Source organism: Nanorana parkeri, unplaced genomic scaffold, assembly GCF_000935625.1.
Source record: "Nanorana parkeri isolate BGI_ZX_2015 unplaced genomic scaffold, ASM93562v1 scaffold93, whole genome shotgun sequence".
Lineage (NCBI taxonomy): Eukaryota > Metazoa > Chordata > Amphibia > Anura > Dicroglossidae > Nanorana > Nanorana parkeri.
Genome location: NW_017306361.1, coordinates 1854514 through 1879037, shown reverse-complemented (window position 1 = coordinate 1879037; position 24524 = coordinate 1854514). Strand labels below are relative to the sequence as shown.

General features: G+C 42.0%; 1 protein-coding gene across 2 annotated transcripts in view; it reads left to right on the top strand.

The window, feature by feature from the left end:
• Positions 1 to 23902, top strand: part of FMR1 (fragile X mental retardation 1) — a 42550-nt gene extending 18648 nt beyond the window's left edge. For both annotated transcript variants that reach the window (XM_018552613.1, XM_018552612.1), the window contains 12 exons: positions 3872 to 3943; positions 5103 to 5251; positions 7988 to 8081; positions 9638 to 9754; positions 12537 to 12707; positions 12848 to 12926; positions 15347 to 15456; positions 16339 to 16425; positions 16580 to 16775; positions 18422 to 18598; positions 20742 to 20824; positions 23699 to 23902. In XM_018552613.1, coding sequence (XP_018408115.1) covers positions 3872 to 3943; positions 5103 to 5251; positions 7988 to 8081; positions 9638 to 9754; positions 12537 to 12707; positions 12848 to 12926; positions 15347 to 15456; positions 16339 to 16425; positions 16580 to 16775; positions 18422 to 18598; positions 20742 to 20824; positions 23699 to 23860 — 1497 coding nt within the window. In that variant the 3' untranslated portion in view covers positions 23861 to 23902. The remainder of the gene's footprint in view (positions 1 to 3871; positions 3944 to 5102; positions 5252 to 7987; positions 8082 to 9637; positions 9755 to 12536; positions 12708 to 12847; positions 12927 to 15346; positions 15457 to 16338; positions 16426 to 16579; positions 16776 to 18421; positions 18599 to 20741; positions 20825 to 23698) is intronic.
• The last annotated feature ends 622 nt before the right edge of the window (positions 23903 to 24524 follow it).

The following is a 24524-nucleotide window of genomic DNA, read 5'->3' as shown; positions in this document are numbered from 1 at the left end:
CTAAGGAAAAGAGAGGGAAATCCTATCTATGGCAGTTGTCACCGAAACAATATCCCTATTGACCCCCTTTCCTCCTTTTTTGTTGTTCCAGTGAAAATAAATAATTTGGGGTTTTCCCCCACTTTTTGTCTTGGTGGCAGTGGTCACCAGGACGGGTATAAAGGCTGATGCTTCCCATTGGGGCAGTAAACAAAACTAAAATGGCACTTTTGGCAAAATCCCTGCTTTCTTTCGGTGTGGGAGCGGAGAGAGCTGTCAGCTGTCGCAGGAGGCCGGGTGGCAGTGCAGGGGAGGAGTCAGATGTCAGAGGAGATGAGCTCTCCCCTCCTACACCGCTCGCTCAGCCTCTTGTGACAGCTAGTCAGGATGGAGAGCGGGTACCAACACTCAGTGATCGCTGAGTGTTTGTAAATAATTGACGACCGAGTATGTTTACTGTGTCCCCAATTATGAATCAATGGGAAGTGATCTACATCACCTCCTGTTCATTCATCATTGTGGTTATAGTAAACATACTCTGGGGGGGATTTATCAAAACTGGAGCAGACAAAATCTGGAACAGCTGTGCACAGCAACCAATCAGCTTCTCTTTTCAGTTTGTTCAGTTTAGAGATGAAAATGAGAAAGAGGCGCTGATTGATTGCCATGCACAACTCCAGTTTTGATAAATTCCCTTCTCTGTCATCATATTATGAATGAACAGGAACACTCAGTATAGAGGCTTCCTGTTCATTTATAACAGGGACTGCAGAAGGACTGTATGTTCTCAATCCCTTTTTCTATTTTAAAAGGGAAATATCAGGCATCTGTTTAGATTCCCAGATATTTCCCTGAAGCCCCCAAAGGGAAAGTAAAAAAAAAAAATGAATATAAATAAATAAAAATAAAATATTTTTTAAAATGAAAGAAGTTAAGAAAAAAAAAAAAATTTCGGTTTTGGCCTGACATTTTTTTGCATTTCGGTTTTGTTTTGGTTTTAAAATGTTCATTTCAGTGCACCTCTTAAAAAAAATGTTGGGCTTTAGATATTTTAAAGAGGAACTGAACTTTGGAAGCTGTGCCCAACAAAACTAAAGGACTGGTCACCAGTATTGCCTGTGGGATCCCTGCTGCTGATCTTTCACTCCATTGCTAACTTACCATATCTTGTTCTGCACTATGTGGAGACGGCCATCTTGGTAGAGGCAGGGTTTTGCTTTCTTGTCAGAGCCTCCAGAAAGGAACACAGCAGTGATATCACACAATCTCACTGTTGAGAGCAGTCAGTGGCAGCAATGCCTTAGTCCTCACACTGCAGATATACAGCTATGAGACTTTAGGCATACACCTTTTTTTTAAGGAGCTAGCCAAGACAAAAGTTAAATTTTCAGGGTACTGCGTTGACACAATTTTTCATAGCATAGCAAATCTTCACTTTTTGAGTTTAGTTCCACTTTGTTTTATATGTTTTGTAAATTGATTATTTTTATTTTTTAATATATAAATGTACATAAAATCTACATTTTGCAAATAAACCTTTTAACACGTGGCAAAGGAATCCCAGAGCCCTGTGGGTTATCTAAGGAGAATACACAGAACATGCAGCCCTCTTGGGGGCTTGCTGTGTCTGACTCATGAAAATTTTAGCTTGAGCTAACCTAACTTCTAAAAACAAGACTTTTTACAAAGAAGGGCAAAGGGAGGAAAAGCATAAAACAGATCCTAAAGTTCCACCTACAAAAAGGTGGATACAAATAATTAGTGTGTAGAAAACCACTACGTGTTCCATCCAGGACACATCTGTCCAGTTACTGCAAGTTTTGAGTACTGAATTGGACAACACAGATTCACATTAACTAGCTTTGGCTAAATGCAGATTTCTTTGCGTTAAACCATATTTGCTGATTATTGACTAAAGAGGGATTGGGGTTCCATATGGTTCACTATTTAGAGTAACTTGCAAGAAGCATAGCACATTGAGCTGTACAACTTATTTTTAAAAGCAAAATGTTTGCCTTAAAATCACCAGAATATAACAATATAAAAAAGAATGAAAAATGTGTCAATTGTTCTGTGTCTAAATTCTTGTAATTCTCTGTTATATTTTCACAGTTGAAGTGCTGGCTGGTAAAATAGGAGGGACAGCAGAGAGCTGTTCTGGGTGACTCATGCAGTCTCACTTCTCATCTATAGCTGATCTTAGAATAAAGTTCAAACAATAAAACAATGCAGTCTTCTGATTCACACACTGTACAGGCAGTCCCCGGGTTACGGACAAGATAGGGTCTATAGCCTTGGTTCTCAACTGGTGGGTCGTGACCCAAAAGTGAGTCGCGACCCCATGTTCAGTGGGTCGCCACATTCTTTCCACTGCACTAGCTGAGAGGCCCCTCAGCCTCCCTCCCATACCGCAGCACTGTCAGTTCTCATGCCGAGCAGCCGTTCAAAATATGGTGCCGAGTGTCAGCTTGAGGTGTGGTGGGGGTATGGCCGTGAGGGGGCTCTATCCATACATGCATTGTTTACAGCTCCCTCACATGATTAGAGTGACATCACATTCGGGCTCCCGGCACCACTACAGGGAGTGCGAGGGAGCTGTACAAGCAATGCACGTATGAATGGAGCTTCAGCACAGCAGCCCACATTGAACCCTTAACATTTTTTAGAAGTGTATATGTGTCTGTGAGTGTGTGATTGTGTCTGTCAGTGTTTTAATCGCAATTTATCACGCAATTGCACCTACTGTTCGCTCTGGTGCGGGAGGTGCGTTGCGCTGCTATTCATTTGAATGGCACCCCAGACACACCTCCCACCCACAGTTTGATCGCTTGACCCAGAACATGCAGTACTGTAATGCTGTGCTGCTTGGGTCGCAACTTAATGACCAAGGACAAATGTGGGTCCTGAGGTTATACAAGTTGAGAACCACTGGTCTATAGGTTTGTTCTTAAGTTGAATTTGTATGGAAGTTGGAACAGGTAGATTTTTTAAGTGGATAGCATAGGGAAGGGTTAACCCCCTGTAATGTTTGTCTTGCTGTGTGTGCCCCTGTTCAGAAGATTTCACCTCACTTTCAGTCCCTATGGCAATTGGATTTTCACAATTTTGGGTTGTCGTGGAAACAAGGATTGCTGATAAAGCTTCAGTGGAGACACCTTTTTCCCATGATAACTCTTACAGGAGTGAATTTCCCTCTCCACGGGTAGATTTCCTCTCCCTTTATGTTGTCTCAAAGACAGGAAGTGAGATTAAATATTTCTAATGAGGACAGACCGCAGTAAAAACCTCACAGTGACCCAGAAGAAAAGGCAGGCACCCCTCGTCTGCACGTCTAACAAGAGCCAACTACGAACCAGACCCAAAAAGGGAGGGAAATCCTAGTTCGCACGGACGTGGTAGCATTACAACTACTGAAATGCTGCGCGGTACACTTTGGCTGCAGCCTGGGACCCCCTGCTGTACAGTACTAGCCTCCGTTTGTACGTAGGGGTCGGATGTTTGTAACTCGGGGACTGCCTGTATATTGGGGAGGCTAGAGATATTGGGCAGTACACAACATTCAGGCATACCCCAGGAAGTGGGTCTAGGATCACATCCATCTATGTAAATCTTTTATTGAAAGTATTGCAGGCACAGAATCAGTACTCTTCACTGTGAGCAAATGTGAAAGCCGACACCAAAAAATAAACATGAACTGCCTGCACTGCATAAAAACATCTTTAAGCGATGGATGTTTTATCTACTTCCTTTTTTATTTAAGATGATCCTAAATAGTTACTATTCTTTCTTTTAATTTAAAAAATACCTTCTGTTTGAATACATATTTAAAGTGCCAAATAATGGCTAAGTGGTTTTATAAGCTTATTATTGTAACAGCCTCTCTTTTTTCTAGGTTTATTCCAGGGCAAATGAGAAAGAGCCATGCTGCTGGTGGCTAGCTAAAGTTAGAATGATAAAGGGTGAGGTAGGAATATGTCTCTTTCTTTTTCATATAATATTACTTCTACAATAAGAATATGGGTATGCTGCCTTTTAGGTCCTGGTTACACTTCTGCATTTTTGGTGCAGTTGAATGCATGTGAAACTAAACGCAAAACGCCTGCAGAGGTCTGTACTAGGGATGTCCCGATACCATTTTTTTTTTTAAGGACATGTACAAGTACTTTCCCTCAGGTACTTGCCGATACCAATTATGAATACTTTTTCTTAAAGGAACATGTGACATTTTTTCTAAAACAATACAGGCTAATGATTTTTGGACAGTTTCTCACCAGACTGCGTACAGATGTCACCAGGGCTGTGTTGTGCCTTACCAGGCTGCGTACAGATCTCACCAAGGCTGCGTTTGCGTTGCGCATAGCTGCATACAGATGTCACTGGGGCTGCTTTTGCGTCTCACCAGGGCTGCGTTTGCGTCTCACCATGGCAGTGTACAGATCTCACCAAGGCTGCATTTGCATCTCGCCAGGCTGCGCAGAGATCTCGCCAGGCTGCGCAGAGATCTCACCAAGGCTGCATTTGCGTCTCACCGGGGCAGTGTACAGATGTCCCCAGGCTGCATGTGGGGCTCTGCGGACGGGCACTGGGCTGAACAGTCGGGTGCTGATCTCCTGCCGTCTCCGGGGCTGTTTGTTCAGTGTGGGGCTGTCCTTGGCTGTGCCTGCACCGGGAAGGAGGAAAAGGAGATATGTGACCGGACAGGTACTGCCAAGGACAGCTACCGCCAGGTCCCCAGCAGGCTGCTGAGGTCAGCCCATCCGTTTTAAAAATTTAAAGAGATATTGGCCTTTAGTATCGGGGCATTCTCAGGAATACAAGTACTCCTGAAAATGCCCAGTACTGGTCCCGACACTGGTATCGGGGCATCCCTAGTCTGTACCTTTTTTGTATAGTCATTGGCACTGTTAAGTTCTGTGTGGTCTTCATGCACTTCCAAGGTCATTGATCATAATGACACAAATCATATCACACTTTTTACTGGGCCTGTCACTGACCTCAAAGCACAGATATTTACATGCTTTTTACTGTGCCAAATATGCATGTTTTTTTTTTTTTATTAACAGACATTCTTACTTGAGAATGTTAATGTAAGGTTATGTTATTGTTTTTATTTTCCATCCCAGTTTTATGTAATAGAATATGCAGCTTGCGACGCTACATACAATGAGATTGTTACCATAGAACGACTGAGGTCTGTAAACCCTAACAAGCCAGCAACAAAAAACACATTCCATAAAGTAAAGTTGGATGTACCTGAAGATCTGCGGCAAATGTAAGTACATTTTGGTACATTTCAAGCCTACCGTTTACCATTATGGATGCTTACCCTGCACATGTACCACAGTTTTAAAAAAAACACTTAAATGTCTGTCCATTTAGCCCCCATAAATACCTTTTGAAAAGATGCTGTGAACCAAAATCTGATACATTTCCTGGATGTCTTTGTTCACATTTCATTCTGCCTTCCTAATATCTCTCATTGTAGTCACAAATGCACAATCACTGTGCTCAGAAACTAGTACACTATTTTTTTCACAACACCCTCACAGCTCTGCACCTCCTCACTAATGTCCTCACTTCCCCACCCACCTCTCTACTTTTATTACTGCCAGCCTCTCCAACTGTCTGGAGTCCAGCTGCATGTGCCTTGTGGCTCTAGGCATTGTGGGAGATGACCTAGAAGCACAAAAAACAACAACACTTGTAACATTCATGAATTTAATGGATTCTTCTTGCCTTCTTTCCATCAAAGCTAGTTCACTTTTTTTCTTCATTGTAAGCAGTCATTTAGGGTTTTTAGTCTAGGAAGATGAGGTTTAAACCTGTCAGAGCCACCTGGGAAGCAGTGACATTTTTCAAGTAAAAGGTCACTCTCCAGAAACACCTAGCAATGCCACAGCTGTGGTCTATGTCAACAAGCAGAGAGCAGATCAAGTATAGTTTCCTTCAACTTCTGCCAACAAATCTTGTCTTATGGAGAGGTCAGTGTGCAGTATCTTTTGGCCATATTTCCAGTACTCTTGCAAATTCTGCAAGCCACAAGCTTGATCTCCAATTGGCAGAAACTACTTCAGAAGTGGTGTTCTCCTTGATGGAAAAGGGGATCTCCATTAGGGGAAGGTTTTTGCCAAGGGCAGTGACAGTCACTTAAAGATTTCTTTGGGTTTTTGCCCCTGAATCAGTGGCATCAAGCTCTAGAAATGGATTGTCTTGTAGCCCATCCTTTGGTTTTTGCTTTACCCTCCTTTCCATCCCATTCTGAAAGTTCTGCACTTTCTATGGAGAGGACAACTAATCTTAAAGGGGTTCTAAACCCTCTGGGTTTTTTGGCTATATCTACTGCTAGCAAGCAGTAGATATAGGCAAGAAGTTTAAAAAATCGCTTTAACCGAGGTTTAAACTTACCTCGTTATCGCTGCGCGCTCCCGCGCCGAGAATCTGGGCGCATGTGCAGTTCCGATTCTCGGTCGGGAGACGAGCAGAGACGCAAGGTAAGTCTATGGACGCGTGCACCCGCATGCAGACACCGCTGGATCGGAGGGACAGAGCAGTCAGCGCTGGATCGGAGGGCCACTGCACCGCTGGAGGGACAGATGAAAACATCAGGAAAGAAGATCGGAAAAAGAGACATCATTTAAGGTAAGTGCTGACATTAACATGGGGGGAGGGAAAACATTTTTTGACTTTAATGTCACTTTAATTACACTCTATGGGTCCAAGAGGCCACTGTTGTAAATTCTTCTCTCCCTAGCCTCCTTGAATGCATCATATAAGACCAATTTTCATCCTTTCAGGTCCCCATATCTAGTCTTTTGGTTTGGCATATCTATTTTGTATCCTTCAGCTGCTGAGGGATAAAGGTCTTTCTGATAAGGGTGGCTAGTTAACCAGTAAGAGGTCACTCGTTGTGAAGGGGTTAAAGTAGTATTAAACTCTCAAACTTTTTCCAATAATGAATCCAGATCAAACAAATAAACATAAAGTATTCCTCTACATTTTTCCCCCATCACTTAGTCGTCGCGTTTCCAAATAGCTGACTCCAGCTCTCTTGGCTCAGCTTTCCTGAACTTCCTGTCCAGTACATGACCACAAGAGAGAGTGCAGTCTTCAGTAGCTGTCCATCTACTAGCTTGAAGAAGGGAAGAGGGATGGCAGAGTGGTTCGACTTGCTGTACCTGTGTGCTTATGGAGACACACAAAGCTTACTAACGCACACAGGAGTGACTGAGTAGGAGCCTGAAAAAGTAAGGAGCCACCCTAAAACAAGAAATCAGGGCCAGAGTTCAAGGGACCAGCTGATTAGGCTGAAAACTAAAACTTTTAAACATCAAGAAGCAGCATGGAGTGTAAGTGATTTAATCAGCATTTGAAATAGCTCAAAAACCTTTTGACTTTAATTCCTCTTTTAATTGAATTAAAACAAAAAGTCAGGAAGTGATGATGAGTGTTTGCTCTGCACCCTCTCTCTCCCTTGGTTTTTGCAGTGTGACGGCAGAACTTGTGACCACAAGTCTGTGAGGCAAGCTAATGTGCAGTTAGTTTTCCATCAAAGGTGCGGTCTACCATCATATTCTATAGACACTATATGCTGTGTCCTCCGCAACATGGCATCAGACAGCATGGAGGTGGAGTGATCTGCCGCCCTATGTTACCAGGAGCAGATATCAGTCAGCAGAACAATTGGTGCAGTACCATAGGAGGGTCTCATCTCTGAAGTAAGAAACCAGTAATCTCCCTGCCTATATTTTAAGGAGACAATCTTTCTTCCACTGACCACAAATCTAACGGAGCACCTCTCCACCTACCATTAATGCAGGGGGCATATTTTTGTCAAAGTGTCTTTAAATGATACAAAGTAGTTCTAGCAACTAAATACTGTTGCAGCATGTAGGTGTGTCTAGATAATTTTTTTTGTACTAATGAACAATTTTTGAGGAGTTTGTGTTTTTTATAAATATTTGATTAGAATCTCTGCAACTTTTTAAATTATGTTTCTGTTTAATTTCAGGTGCGCAAAAGAATCTGCCCATAAAGATTTCAAAAAAGCCGTGGGTGCATTTTCAGTAACGTATGATTCCGAAAGCTGCCAGCTAGTCATCCTTGTAAGACTTCTTTTTTTTTTTTTTTCATGTATTGAATGTAGATGATGATTTTTTGACTGAGCAGTTGTGTAAGAACCCGTACGCTAAGTCAATATTATAACTGCATGAGAAAGTTTAAAAAAAAAGTGTTGACATAAACTCCAAGGTTACCTCTAAAAATAAATATGCTTCCTCCAGACCTTTTGAGTCCCAACTTCAGTATGGCTGCAACTAATGATTATTTTCATAATCGATTATTTGGCGATTTTATATTTTCGATTTAAACGGATAAAATAAAAACATAAAATGCTTTCTTTTCAATCTTGGCCCATGCACTCTGCAGCTTCTCAGGCTATAATTGATTCCTGTGTCCTTGAAAGTGAAGGGAGAGGCAGAAACTATGTAAAGCCTACTGGACATTTGAAGGTTAATGTTTTTGACTCTTAAAAGAAAGAGGGGGTCTGGAGGAAGCATATTTAGTTTTGGGGGGATACTCCTGAACCTATTCTTTAAATAGTTTCTGTGTTTTAATGCCTGTGGTTTAAATTAGTAATTATAGTAATTATTCAGTAAATTTGTAAACAAGCTCAGTTTGGTTGTTTAGTGGTTTGGTGGAAAACTACTAATTTGTATTTAATTAATTGTCTTCTGTCCTTTTTAATCTGTTCTCTAGATTTTTAAATCAAGAATGTCAGTGATTAATTAGGTAGTGAAGCCAGGGGCAGAATGACAGTTCCAGGTCCTGCACCTCTAAAAACAAGCCAACACATGGCTGATCTTATATTTGCATCCTTAAACAAAGAGTCTGTAAGAATAAAATGATGTGGGGACTGCCAATACTAAAGCAGATGGTCAGAGGCCACCTGAAGTCTGATGGGCAGCAGATTCAACTTCCACCCAGCATTACACATATTGCCAGGCACTGACAAAGTAAAAAAAGTAAATATTAGGGGATGTATACATCTTACATAAGCAAGGCTGGACAAAACAACAATTAAATGCTGAATATCCATATTCCTAAGGCCAGTTCACACCAGCAGCTGCTTGTTATGTTTCATACAACTTGTGCGCGCTGATGTGCATTGTGTAGGGGCTCTGCAATGCATTGCTACAACACATCACAGTGTTTACTTTTTTCTTTTTTTTTAACTTAATGTCCCAAAATGTAGCTTAATTATACTCCATGCACAGCAGCATGGTGCGCTGACACACCAAGTACGAATACCCCTGTGGTGCCATTTAGAATAATGGAGTAAAGATGGTGGACATGTTCTCCTATTGAAAGGGAATTTCTTCCTTAAAGTGACCCAGTCACTGTGTTGACTAGATATCAGTGGCACTGTGGGGTGTGTCGATTACTGTGTGTCCTGGTGCTCGCTGTGGTTCCTGCTGCCAGCGCCAACGTAACTACAGAATACAACAGTAACTTAGTGGCTGGCAGAAGGAACCAGAAGCTGCGGTGGGTGACCCATTCTTCCACTCAGTGTATACAACAAAACAATTTCTTATGTAAGGTTTTTATCATTTGATAACCTTTTCTATTTTCTGATAAACACTCCTTCTATTGCTTGTTGCAGTCTGTCAACGAAGTTACAATAAAAAGGGCAAACATGTTGAGTGACATGCATTTCCGAAGTCTCCGGACCAAACTATCTCTAATGCTGAGAAATGAAGAAGCCAGCAAGCAACTCGAAGTATGTGCATTAGGTTTTATCATTTCCTTTCATTTACAAAAAACAGTTTGTCATTGAATTTTTAAAAGAATGGTCGGTATTGATCCACAGAAATCAGGCAAATTCAATCCTGAGATGGAAGGTAATAGTGGTGGAATGAAAGAATGTAATCTTTCTAGAAGCTGTGATGCAGCACGAATCATTTTGTATAAAATAATCTTGGATAAATGATGTCCACTGGGCTATTGTATTATCCTTTTATTTTACTATCTGCTGCTACAGAACTAACAAAGGGTGAAGAATCGTTGAAGAATGTACCTTTCACATTAATTGCACGACTTCACTAATTCACTCAAGTCAAGACCTTTCTCGTAAACTGACTGGGTGTTTGAATCAAACCCTACACTTTGGCGGATTGTGTGCTGCCCATTAGTAAATGCTCATGGGTATGCGTGCCATTTGTCTTTTGAGTTGCTCACAGCTTTATGATCAAGTTCTAGGCTTTCCCCGGTGAAGATCATGTGATTTTAGAGATGTTTTACAAAGGCACCTGTGTTAGGCTGCTTAACTGTTCTCTCTGAGAAAACAAACCCAGAGCACCATGTGATCTGTTCCTAAATGATTTTATTAAGATGTACATGCCTTTGTAACTTCAGATTGACTGATAGATTAGTATGAATTAAGTAGAATCGGCTTACTGAATAACACAGGCAGACAGGTGAACATAAAAATACAGCTAATCAGCTATTCTAAATGTTCAGATGTTATAGGGTTGTTTTTTCCTTACTGTGCATCAAAGTTATGTGAAGAAAAAAAATATTTTTTTACACAAAGCTATCGATTACTAAGATATATCTAACACACAGCATAGGCATCCTTAGAATTACACCCAAAAACACATTCTGCTACTCCTCCTGAGTATGGGGATACCATGCATGTGAAACTTTTTAGCAGCGTAGCCGCATAGAGGGGCCCAGAATCCAAGGAGTACCTTGAGGCTTTCAAAAGCATAAATAATGCATGTGATTCCCTGACTACCTGTCAAATTTTTGGAGGCCCTAAAATGCCAGGACAGTAGAAACGCCCACCAAATGACCCCATTTTGGAAAGCAGACACCCCAAGGTATTTAATAAAAGGCATGGTGATGTTTTTGAGGATTTTGCTTTATTGCCACAAATTTAAAAAAAAATTTAAATAAAAGAAATTCTTTTTTTTTTTCTTTCATTTTTAAAAACTTGTGGCTAAAAAATTAAATCATTAAAAAACTCAACATGCCTCTTATTACTGTAAAACTCTACAATGCACTGACACTGCGGACCACTGATGAGACTGACCAATGCACTGACACAGAAACCGCACTGACACTGCGGATCACACTGCTGAGACTGTGAAATTACACGAATGAAACTGCGGATCACAACAATAAAACTGTGAAATCGCACTGATATCGTACTGATGACAGTAAAAATCAGTGATCTGTAGCAGAGTGTAACTGTGAAGTGTGTATCACTTTAAGTGCTTACTATGGACGATCGTTCTGAAGTTCTCTCTATCTCCTCTCTCTCACAGCCAAACGGTGTGTGAGAGAGGAGACAGAGACAAGGCTGCAAACAGCAGCCATTGTATACTCTTTTCACAGCTGTGATTTGTCACAGCACGATCTCAAGGTATAGAGCCGATTTTACTGGCTCTATACCTGTTATGGATACAGCACTGTCCTACGGACAGTGCGGGCACAGTTACCGCGCTCGTGAGCGAGCGCGATGTGCTCACGAGCGGGGGGAGGGGCAGGACGTCTTAAGCCCCCCTCCCGCCCCTACAAGACTCCCGTCCGGCCGTCTACCAACGGCTGCGGACGGGAGGTGGTTAAACTTACCCCGTCTTTGCCGCACACTCTCGCCTGAGAATCCGAAACTGATCGGGCTGCCGCAAAGCATCTTAGGGCGGGCGCATGCGCAGTTGGGATTTTCGACTAGGAGAGACGCAAGGTAAGTCTATGGACGCGTGCACCCGCATGCAGACACCGTAGGATCGGAAGTGCCAGCAAGGACAGCGGCGTCAGTGCTGGATTGGACACCCGCCGCAGCGCTGGAGAGAAGGCTGAAAAGGACAGGAAAGAGGAGGAAGATCGGATTAAGAGACATCATTTAAGGTAAGTGCTGACATTAACATTGGGGGGAGGGAAATACATTTTTTTACTTTAATGTCACTTTAACTTCCACTTTAAGCCTGCCTCAAGTGAAGTACACCTAATGCAGTTTCCGGTAGTTATGTATCAGTGATCCTGCACTGCATTGTTTCTGGATTCAGAACAAAGTTGCCATTCTCATGTAGGCTGTGTCTGCAGGGGGCATGGCTATCAACATTATCACTTCTGATTCACAAGCCTGTAGCTTGTCAATGAGCACCTGGCCACTCCTAGTCCTGCCCACTGCTTTTTAGATTGGCATCACTGCTGGAACCCTCCCACTGCATGCTGCAGTGTCTGGAAGGGGGAGTTTGTAATACACAAATGAAGGCATGTTTCGCTCAGTCAGGAAAGGTAAAGGTTGCGTTGTTTGTTTTTATTTTTACTTTTTTTTTTAGGTTTTTGCATCACATAGAAACTGGATTTGGTACCTTTTTTTTAGACTGTCCTACAGGAGCTTTTAGTTGTACTTTAACATTTTGCCATGTAGAAGGTATCAATGCAATGGTTAGCTTGATAGATAAAAATGATGGCTCTACTCTAAATAACATCATGTCCTGAACACTTATCTGTGTATTATATTTATCATAATTATTATTTTTTTGCTTTTGCAGAGCTCAAGGCAGCTAGCATCCAGGTTTCATGAGCAGTTTGTTGTACGAGAAGACCTAATGGGCCTCGCTATTGGCACTCATGGTGCAAATATTCAACAGGCTAGAAAGGTTCCTGGGGTCACTGCCATTGATTTGGATGAAGATACTTGCACATTTCATATTTATGGAGAGGTATGGGCTTACCACTTTTCAATAATGAATTATTTCTTGAACCAGTAGAACATCTGAAAGAGGATCAGAACAATTGCCAGATGAACGTAGTCTATGTAATGTAACACTTTTTTCTTCAATATTATCATTTACTATCTTAGGACCAAGATGCTGTAAAGAAGGCCAGAACCTACCTTGAATTTGCAGAAGATGTCATACAAGTTCCTCGAAATCTAGTCGGTATGTCATAATGTTTGTGCTTTGTCCTATCAGCGGTTTCAGCTTCACCGCCAGTGTCCTCCTCATAAAGTTACCACTGCCATATTGTGTACCGCCACATAAAACTAAGGAATTTGGTAGTTGAGTTTGCTTAAACCATGTTATACTGTAGAGCAGTGGTTCTCAACCTGTGTAACCTCAGGACCCACATTCGTCCTTGGTCATTATGTTGCGACCCAAGTCGCACTGTAATGGAATGCAATGCATTGCATTACCAGACGTTCGGGTGCAGACGATCGGACTGTGGGCGGGAGGTGCGTTTGGAGTGTCATTCAAATTAATGCCAACGCAACACACCTTCCACTCCAGAATGCGCAGTAGGTGCAATTGCGTGGTCCAGTGCATTAATTGCATGGAGTGTGTGAAATGGTGTCTGTGGTTGTGTGTCTGTCAAACATTCTCGCACACACATAGACACTCCAAAGCAAAATATTTTTTTTAAGATCCACCCAGTCTCCCTGCCTTATGAGAACTGGAGTGGATCCTCAGCTTGGGGTCCAGTGTGGGCTGCTGTGCTGTGACATAGCTTAATCCATATGTGCATTGTTTCTACAGCTGCCTTGCACGCACTGTAGAGGTGCTGGGAGCCAGAATGTGACGTCAGTCCAGGCACCTCTGTAGGGCACATGTGGGAGCTGTAAGCAATGCACATATGGATGGAGCTCCCTTATGGCCATACTTCCAGCCCACCCCACCTCAAGCTGACACGCAGGGCTGGGCAACACATTTTGAATGGCTGCTTGGCACGGGAACTGACGGTGCTGCGATAGGGGGAGGCTGAGGAGTCTCTCACCTAGAAAAGTGGAAGGCATGTAGCGACCCACTGAACATGGGGTCGCGACCCACTAGTTGAGAACCATGGCTGTAGAGGGTTGGGCATCAGGTAGACTTTCCCTTGAGGAATAGTTGTTAGAATAGAGGTTAAAGAGTGATTACAAAATTATATCTTGGAGTAGAAAATACAGCGCAATTCTTTTTTTAATATGGAGTTGCTATGAAATTTCCTTTTGAAGGCAGAATTTTGGGATGCTTCTAAAAAGACTAGTTAAGATGGTCCTGATCGGTATTGTTGAAAATGTAAATTCTCAAGTTAAGAAAGCAAATAACATTTTTTTAGGGTATGAATTTTCTTGTTATCACTGGCTAGTGTTCCCTAGAAACTCCCTTACAAGTCTATAAATGTATACTTGTTTTGAGTAGTGGAGCTTAATGGGATTCGACAAATGATGTTCCCAGCAGTGCAGCCTAGCATTTATGAATTCACAAATTGTTCTAGCATCCCAATGCTATAGGAGTTATTAGGTCAGACAAGATTATGAAACACTATGGAACTGTTTTTCAGCATTATGCTAGTCATTAAAATTATAAATGCTTTTTCATCTCCCATGTACAGTAGTAAACTTCCAACCTTACTTTCAGAATTGTTCAGTGTAATTTGTCACCTGTTCAGTACAGGACTATTTAGTGCCCACAGGTTTGCAATCTGAAATATAAATAACAAGCAAAGCATATGATGCATTTTGTAAAGTAATCTCTCACTTCTGTCTTGCACCTAGCTCTTTTGTTTCTTAAAGATGAGTTTACTTTTAAATAATAACTTCCCTTTTCAGCCACTATGATTAATTTTATTAATATAAGTTTAGAGCTGAAATAGAGCCTTGTCTTAGTTTGTGGTACTGAACATGGTCATGGAGATGGCCATATAACAGCATGAACTGGTAAGACTTTTTTGTCTTTACCTGTTAAATCCTTTTCTTTAGAGTACATTACAGGAAATAGGTCATTCACCTTTGTTGCTGGGAGTGGGAGGTGTTAAACTGGTCTGTTATTACAGTTTTGCTTCTCCGGTGTCCTGAAGGTATAACCTATGGGCAGTATAACCCATGTTTTCCGAATTACTATCCTGTGTCCTGTAATGTACTCCAAGCAAAAAGATTTAACAAGTAAGACAAATAAAGCATAAGACATCTGTCTATATGTTGGCTTTCTACAATTCCCTGCACATTAAACCTCAGAGACAAGGAGGGGAAGCCTATTAGCCACTCTGGCTACATTGCATTAAGGAGTGCTGTCAGAATAACACGGGCATGAAGAAAGGCCACAAGGATGAGGTCATCAATTCGTTTTTCATCCTTCACTCCCGTATCATCCACTGGGAGCAAAGAGTGGAAATGGTGTATTAGCAGTAAAACAAAGTGAGGTCACTCCCCTGGCTTTGCTGTGTGGCAAGGTTATGTGATTTAGAAAAGTGACTGGAAGCCATCATTAATTTGTTGGCAGGGAAAAGGTTCACAAATACTGTATGTATCTCACCTTCGTATTTAAATTCTACCTTTTTTTTCTTTATTACTTAACAGCTAGTGATGTTTCTTGTTTTTCAGGAAAGGTTATTGGGAAAAATGGGAAACTCATCCAGGAAATAGTCGATAAATCGGGGGTTGTTCGAGTTAGGATTGAAGCTGAAAATGATAAAAATATCTCCCAAGAAGAGGTAACACTAATATTTCAGTTGTTTTGTATTAGTTCTTTCTTGCCAAAATCAGTCATTTATTTTAAATGTGCTGTATCTTATCTTAAATTATATTGTGTTTTTCCTCCCATTATTGCACACCTCATGCTTTAGCTTTAAAGAGGCACTGTTACCTTGGCCATGCCGGGGCGAATTGACAGTGTCTCTGGAAATGGCATTTCCCGACACCTTTATACTAACCTTACCTGTGGTCCCTTACAACTCCTTGCATCTTCACAGCTGGTTCTGAAATCATCTGCGTTAGCAACCTGTGGGAGCTGCGATGTGGCTCCCCCAGTCTTGTGAAGGTGCTCAGGCCTAGCGATTGGTTTCTGGGCATTGTACAGTGAAACAGGCCACATGCTCCGACATACCCAGGCCAGGTGAGTAGAAGGGGTTGTGCCTGTTCATGACAGATAGGCAGCATGGATCTCATGACCCTTACAAATTCACTGTTGCTGAAATAACATTTTTCAAGTTAAAGATGGAATTAAGTCCATCTAAACTGATTTGTTAAGTTCTAATGGTATGCCAGTGGTGGACATTTTAATGCAGATTGTAAGACAAGACAACCTAATCTAAAAGACTACAAGCACTTTTTGTTACCTGGCTCCTAGGGTTTTGTTGGCCTTGCACTATGACTGCAATCTGAACAATTTTAGCCTCTTTGTACAGTTGCTGTATAGGAGACAAAGAAAGTTAAGTTACACCTATCTGGCTGTGGAGCCTTGAACTCGCTTTGAGGACAGGCAGAACTTGTATTCTCGTATGATATTTGCCCATCTCTACTGCACCTTATACTTGTTAGGATGACTATACATTTTTCTGTGCATATTTAACCTCTACCTTTTGGGAATTTTTCAGGGAATGGTTCCATTTGTTTTTGTGGGTACAAAGGACAGTATCACCAATGCAACAGTTCTACTGGACTATCACCTGAACTATTTAAAGGTAATTTCTAGAATCTTGCTTCAGCATGTATTTTAAGAAAGGTTGATTAAGTGGTTGTGTATCATACATAGGATGTGGGATCAGTAAAATGCCATTTAGTGTTGTCTTTCTTTATTGTAAACAAATATCTAATATATGTTTTCAATGACTCTAGGAAGTGGACCAACTCCGCTTGGAGCGGTTGCAGATTGATGAACAGCTTCGACAGATCGGAGCCAGCTCAAGGCCTCCACAGAATCGTCCTGACAAAGAGAAGGGTTATCCGAGTGAAGATTGCAGTGGAATTGGACGGGGAGGACGTCCCTACAACAACAGAGGGCGCAGCAGGCGGGGTACAGGATATGCCTCAGGTGGGTCTGTTAAGCTTGTTACCCTAGAGACACTATTTCAAATGAATTAAAACATCCAGTCGGAGTTTATCTTTCAGACGAATAAAGTGGGAACATTAATGATTCATTTTACACAATACAGAAAAGGATGCTGTTCCTAGTTTTTTGTCCTGGAAATACCATAAATAGCTAAGCAAAGTTCCACCTACCATATTGTCAGGAAGCAGGGGATGTTACCTCTACTCGGGGACCACGGGCACGGCGCAGGGCACGGGTTCCCCTTCAGCTCGGTAGAACACCTGGTGCCCGAGGTGCAGGTGCGCATGCGCGGGTCATGCGGCGTGGGCGCATGCGCAGTACGCAGGCTGCGCGCGCATCCCCGGGAGCATAGCGTTCTTGCATCATCTGGCTATCAGGTGTGAGCCTTGCTGGGGGAGGTTCCCAGTACACACCTTCATCTTCCTCGCCTGCCATTGGTTCCCGGGGAGGGAGGCCTCCTGGTTGCCTCGGTGACCAGGGGGTGGTCCTACCTCCCCTGGCTATAAAAACCTGGCCTGAGCTCTGGCTTATTGCTGAGTTATTCCACCTTATGGTGAACACCTAGCCTCCCTGCTGATCCTGCTATTGCCATTGCCCCTGTGTATCCTTCCCGATTACTGACCCTTGGACCGTCTTCCGCCTTTGAACCTTCGCTGCCTGCCTCGACCCGGATTGGACATTTGACTACCCCTCTTGGATTATCCCTAAACTTGTACCGCGTTTCTGGACTGTCAGCTGCTTATTGCCAGTGGGTTCCTCATCTCACTACTAGCTCCCTGGGACGTCTGACACATATAGAGCTCTTTCAGACCCATCCGTTCTTGTGCATTTTGTTGACACCTGTTGCATTCAGGCAGCCCATTCATTGTGGATTGGCTGCCGAAGCATAACAATGGATCAAAAAAGGGTACATGCAGCATTATGTCCAACGCAGTGCACGACAACGCATTACTGTGTGCTGCAAAATGCGTGTCAGAACGTTAAAATTAATGGCATGAAAATGTGGCCCTAATGAAAGATTTACACACTCTTATTGTGGATTATCAAGGCCACTCAAGTGTCTATATTCATGGATGTCTATCATTGCTTCTATCATTGATTCTGATGATTTCCCACATGGTGAAAAATGTATTCCAAGATTCCAGTGTGATAAATGATAGTTCAGACTAATGGATAACTGTGTGATTGGCTGCTGCAAATCACTGCTCATTTATTGAAGTGGAGTGTTTAAAAACTGTCATTTTAGTATATCCAGATATAAGCTTCTTTTGACAAATGTGCACCAGGCCTTTCTTTCTATGTGAACTCAACTCGGGCAAGGACTTCTAACACAAGTTTTTTCCCTTCTCTTTCATGTCTACACCTTTTTTACTTTTGTTCTTTCAATTTTTCATGGCTACAATCCCTTTTGAGTCCATGAATCAGCATTGTGTGTATATAGACACGTTATTCTTAATGAACAGTTGCTGTCCACTGTTCAGTTTTGAGTGATCGCTACTTTGCAAAATGTCTTTACGTTTGTAATTAAGAGAAACAAATGTGCCAGTTTCTTATGAAACTTTTATTTGCTCTTCTTAATGACCTTGTCTTGTTCATTCAGAAATAATTGGTTAAATATTTTGGGACAGGTACAAATTCTGAAGCATCAAATGCATCCGAAACTGAATCCGACCACCGAGATGAGCTTAGTGATTGGTCCTTGGCACCGGCAGAGGAAGATCGGGATAACTACATTCGGAGAGGGGATGGAAGACGACGTGGTGGTGCTCGAGGCCAAGGGCTCAGGGGGCGTGGTGGCTTCAAAGGTAATTGATGTTTGTTTTAATAATTTAAACAATAGATATTACTGTATTGATTTTTTTTTTTTTAAACAAAAAACAGGGAACTAAACACTGGAGACAAAAGAAGTTAAAGTATATGTAAACACAATCACTAAAATCTGATGTAGTCTTTCATATGTTTGTGATGATTACACACTCAGCTTCATCATGTACTGAGATTTCCAGCTTGCAGGCCAACAATATAAGCACCAGCAGACTAAGCTTGATCATCATTAGGGCAGGTTAACTAACCACTTTTACAAACACACACAGTAGACATCCTCTGCATATCTACACTGTACTCGTATAGCGATCCTGTTGTGCTTACATCCACTTACATCCATTGTGTACTCTTGTCATGTTGTCATACACTGTTTTGTACTGTTTTTATCCATTTCTGATGGAAAACTGTCATCAGAGGGGAGTGGAGACCATTTTTGAATTGTTTGCACTGTGTATAAGCTTGCACTCTATTCACCATAGTTGTTACCGTGCTTCCTGCCTGATGAAGGGACAATGCTAGGTTCGGAAACGATGCTTTGTACTTGTGATGTCATGTGTGTCTGATGTCAATAAAAAGGCAGATTGATACATCGGAAAAAATGGTACATGCATGAATCTATAACCGGCCTTTATAGCAGGGCGCACATTGGGAAGGCTTACAACAATACAAAACACAAAAATTCCCCAGCCTCAGCCTGCCAGCCAGCCTGCAACCAAACAAGTAGCCCTGTCAACAGTATGCGTTAAAATCGGAGGTTTTAGTTGCACAAACTTTTGGCCAAAAATATGTAGAAGCCATACATGTACACCTGCATGTAATTTATCAACTTCATTAATATGCTCACACTTGGAGACTCGGATACATAGAGTTAGGACCACACTTTGCAGAGGTGCCTTGGCGCGGCAGTGTGGCTTCTACATATTTTTGGCCAAAAGTTTGTGCAACTAAAACCTCTGATTTTAACGCATACTGTTGACAGGGCTACTTGTTTGGTTGCAGGCTGGCTGGCTGGCAGGCTGAGGCTGGGGAATTTTTGTGTTCTGTAAGATTGATACATCGGACCTAGGTGTGCAAGAACTAACTCCATGCAATCATAGAGTCTGTGGGGTGTGTTGTTGTAGGTGTGCTGGAGTGTTTTTGTTATGCCCATTGGGCACACACTTTTAGAGTTCTTTTGCTTAAGGCTGCAGAGAAAACTCCATGATTGCAGGAAACTTATTTGCAGAGCGCTGACAGCATTTACACCATAGACATTGAGATGTCCATTGTGCTTACTTCCTCCGTCTGAAAGAAGTATCTACCTACTGTAATTACATGAGCAAGTCCCTGTCTTATAAAAAAAAAAGATAGCTAATCACATGAGCAAGCAATTTGTTTTCTGGAGTTGTTTTATACAAAGACAGTGTACAGAACCAACACAGTGTTGCAAAACTGCATGAAAATAACTTATCCCCTAAGCCTAGGTTGACACGTGGGCGACTCCTGACCGTGGGTCAATCGTGCATAAAACCGTGCGGATTGCCAGGCGGTCACGGAGTTCCCCACCATAGCCGATCGCGCTGTTGGTACCATTATTTTCAAAAAAAGCTGCACATCGTGTCACAAAAAAGGTACTTGTACCTCTTCTTTTTTTTTTTTGCGATTGCCGTGCGGATGTAACCCCATTGAAATCAAAGGGGTCGGGCGGCAACCACTGTATCCCCACGCCAGTCCACACATCCCGGGTGTCGCTGAGGTCTGAACCTAGCCTAAAGGTTACTTCTTTTTATGCGTTTTTCTTATTTCATTGGCTTAGTTTAAATATTTGGCAGGCTTTTAGAGTGGAGTGATAAAAAAATTACCACATAGACTACAATTTGTAATTACCACACAGATTTGTCATCCCCCAGCTTACATCTATGTCAACGTGGATTGAGTGTAGAAATTGTCTTTACCACTTACCCAGGTCATATAATGACACAGCAGAACCACAATGGACTAAAGTCCATATCAATTTGTTGTAAATAAATTTATTAAAGCCGTACAACTTATGGGCAGCCTTGATTCCTTTATTTTAATAATTACATGCATTTCCAGTTGTTACCTGAAAACTTCCATCATAGTGTTGCTTTATGTTTATTTTAGCCAATGATGACCAATCTCGGACAGACAACAGACAGCGTAATTCAAGAGATCTTAAAGCACGGACAGCAGACGGCTCTCTGCAGGTTGGTCACTGTTGTGTTCTTTGTTGCTCTAAATGTCACATGACAGTGTTTTGTTAGCTATGTATATTTCTAAACCGAATACTATATAAGTGTATCCCTTTTATTTGTGTCTATAAGAAATTAAAAAAAGAACCCTGTTTTAAGTTGTCTGTGATAGCTTTAGTTTCTGACTTGTATGTGTTTTAATATACAGTACTTGAACCATGGGTAGGATGGATAAGGAAAAGTTATTTGTAAGTTATTTTTGTTCTCTGTCTGCTAATGTAGAACAGTGAATGTAATCAGAACCTTCAGCAGTGCTGTACTGTGCATGCATCTGGGTGTTATTACTGCAATACATGATACAGGCACTGCTACCATATGGTTTGTTGATAGTGCACATGGAAATCTCGTATGCTAGAGATCTGAGCATTACAATAATAGGGCCTCATTGAAGCTCAAAGGCAGTCTCTAATCAGTTGCATGTTAGTCATTCATAAATGGAAACCATTCCATATTCAAAGAGCAAAAGTTCCTTTAAAGAATACTTTTGCAGTAAAGTAACAGTATAGTGCACATTTTTCCTGCAACCTTGTAAGAGCAGAAATGAGGAAGCTTCACGTCCTGGCTTGAAGTTGTCAACATCTGGATTCCGGAGAATGTTACCTTCACCCAAAAGGTGTTTTTGGACCTTTGCCTCAAGTGGGGGATGCTGGGCATGCGCCTCCTGGCGTCTAGCCTCAATAACAAGGTGGACAGATTTGTCGTCAGGACTTGGTATCCCCAGGCCTTTGCTGTTCATGTATGGTGGACCTAGGGATCGGTTCTGTCTTATCTACACCTTTCCTCGTCTCCTACTCAGGAACGAGATGGAGGGCATTCTGGTCCCAGGTGTCTTATACTCGGACATAAACTACTGTCAGGCTTTCCATGTTTCCTAAGGACTGGTACTACATCAGGCTTCTTGGTCGCTGGCTTTAACAGCCTGGCTGTTTGTCGCTATTACTTCTGTCAGGCGTCTTCCTGAGTTGCTGTGATGTAATAAGCTCTTTCTGGTTATCCCCAATGATATGATTATACTGAGATTCATGGGCTCTTTTCTTCCTAAAGTGTCCTCTGCCTTCCACCTTAACCAGGGTATTGTTTTACCATCCCTATGCCCTGCACCAAAGCATCCTACAAAAATGTCTACACTGTTTGGATGTGGTTCAAGCTGTTCAAGTTTATCTCTCTGCTCCAGCTTCCATCTGCAAGTCTGATTCCCTCTTTGTCATTCCTGTAGGTCACTATATGGGGCTGCTAGCTTCTCTTTTCACTATTAAGTGAAGGTTCTAGGGTTTTCCTTTCCGTTTAGGGCTCAATCTACTAGGAATGTTTAGTACTTCTTATGCCTTCCAACACCAGGCCTCAGTTTCCAAAATTTGCAAGGCTGTCACCTGTTCCTCAGTTCATACAACTGTGGGAGTTAGTTGTTGTTTTTCCTGTTAGCCGTTGTTGCTGTGTTGTCCAACCCTCTATTGAACTGTCTTTGCACATCCATGTGGTTAAAGAATGTATCTCCCTGTGTCCTGTAAAGCATAATCAAGAAAACAGGATTTTTGTCTTACCTATAAAATCTGTTTCTGGGAGCACATCAATGGACACAGGATCCTCCTTCCAGTTCTCTCCGATTCACTGCTTGCTACAACACTAAAGCAATGTCCAATTGTAACGGGAGGACGCTAGTTTGTGTCCTCCCGTTAGGCCCCGTTCACATTGAGCGGTTCGCAAATCGCGCGATTTGCATTTTGCGCGATATCGCGCAAATGCTTGCATTGAGCAAGCTTGAATCGCGGCTAAATCCGCTCCAAAAAGGGTCCTGCTGTAGCGACACACGACCCGCGACAGCAGGACCCTTTGCCCCATTGAGAAGCATTGGAGAGCGATATCGCGCGGTAAATTGCCGCGATATCGCGGGAATTACCGTGCGATAAATCGCTCAATGTGAACGGGGCCTTGCGCTAAGGAGAACTATGGGGAAAAACACTGACCCCATAGTTCTCCTTTAAGGTAGCCGCATAACCCAGTGGTTAAGGAATTTAACTACCGATGTTCTGTGATATACTCCAAGAAAAGTGTTTTACAGCCAAGATCCTGTTTTGTATAATGCATGGAACTTCCACAGACATACAATTTAATAAAATGACTTGCCTAAGACTTTATTTACACAGCCAATTAGGACCTTACACCAAAATGAATCAGTGTGAAACTGCGCCGGGAATCGGAGGCGTTTGCAATCGTTCACGGCTAGGAAACCTGTACAAATGTGGGACAGGCACCACAGCTATCTGTGGCTGTTCGCATGTAACCTGTCATTGCTTTGTATAGGCTACCTGGCCACGACTGATAACAAACAGCTTTACACTGATTCTTTGTGGTGTTGCGGTCCTAATTGTCCATGTGAAAAAGGCCTAAGCACGACATGTGGGTCACAGAATATGTAGTATAACCCCACACACACCTCTCAATTCTGCCCTAGACTATAATGACCTACTAGAATGGGTCTTTGTCCTTTTTGTATTTGGGGGAGTTCTGATCTCTCAAACCCATTTTTTTTTTGGTGTGTGATTTTCAACTCTGACCTGGATTTAAAAAAAAAAAAACACCTTCCATGTAGTCAGCAGACACTTTTATTTTGTTTATTCCTATGCTGAACCCCTCTGCAACTTTGTCCTTCTTTCCTGGAGGGATTGAAAACTTTAGCATGAAGCGCTTATCACCCAGGTGCAAGAGAAAAATAGGAAGCTGCCAAAGTTAAACTGTCAGTTTTGTGTCCATTTCGTTTTTCGTAACAAAATAGTGAAACCACAAGAAGAATACATTCAAAGTTGTCTTTGTATCCATTTACATTTTCAGATCCGAATCGACTGCAATAATGAGAGAAGTGTACACACTAAAAGCTTGCAGAACACAACTGTCGAAGGCACCCGACTTCGCACTGGCAAAGACCGCATTCAAAAGAAAGAGAAGCCCGAGACCGTGGATGGGCAGCAAATGGTGGTCAATGGTGTACCGTAACGTTACATGTCTATCGTCAACCCTATACAGTCTAAACAAAGTCTAAAAAAAAGATGCATCATATTTCACATTCTAGAAGCCTGGTAGGCCAAAGACAAATAGGCGAGAAGACACGGAGCATGAGACAAGCGTTCCTGTTAGCCTTATTTTGTTAGTATTGGCTCTAAAAGTCAGGCATTGGAAACATTTGCATTAATTATCAAAACCTCTGAGGCTTTCGAATACATATTGCACTTGACTTTAAGAAAAAAATATTTTTTGTTTAAAAGAGAAAATAAATGAAAAAATACTAAACTGTGTGTTGGTATAATTGTGTTCAGTTGCACTATTTTTCAGGCAGCTGATTAATATGAAAGAAACAACAATGACAGCTATAATTCAACCTTCAGTGTGAGTAGACAGTTCATAAGCCAAGCTCATGTTTCCAGTTATGCAGAATGTCTTAAAGTAAGCCTTTCCTGAGAGAAATACGGATGGTGCTGTTGCTGACTCTCTGAAAAGTTTAGTTGCCTGGCTGTTGTGCTGAAACTCTGGCTTTCAGTCATTTCTAAATCCCCAGGCAAGCATGCACAGCAGAAAAGTTGTCTGACTTGTTCTGGGTTCGGGACTCAAAGTACTGAAGCAAAAGTGAGTGAGCATGATAGTCTTGTAACTAGCATTTGCG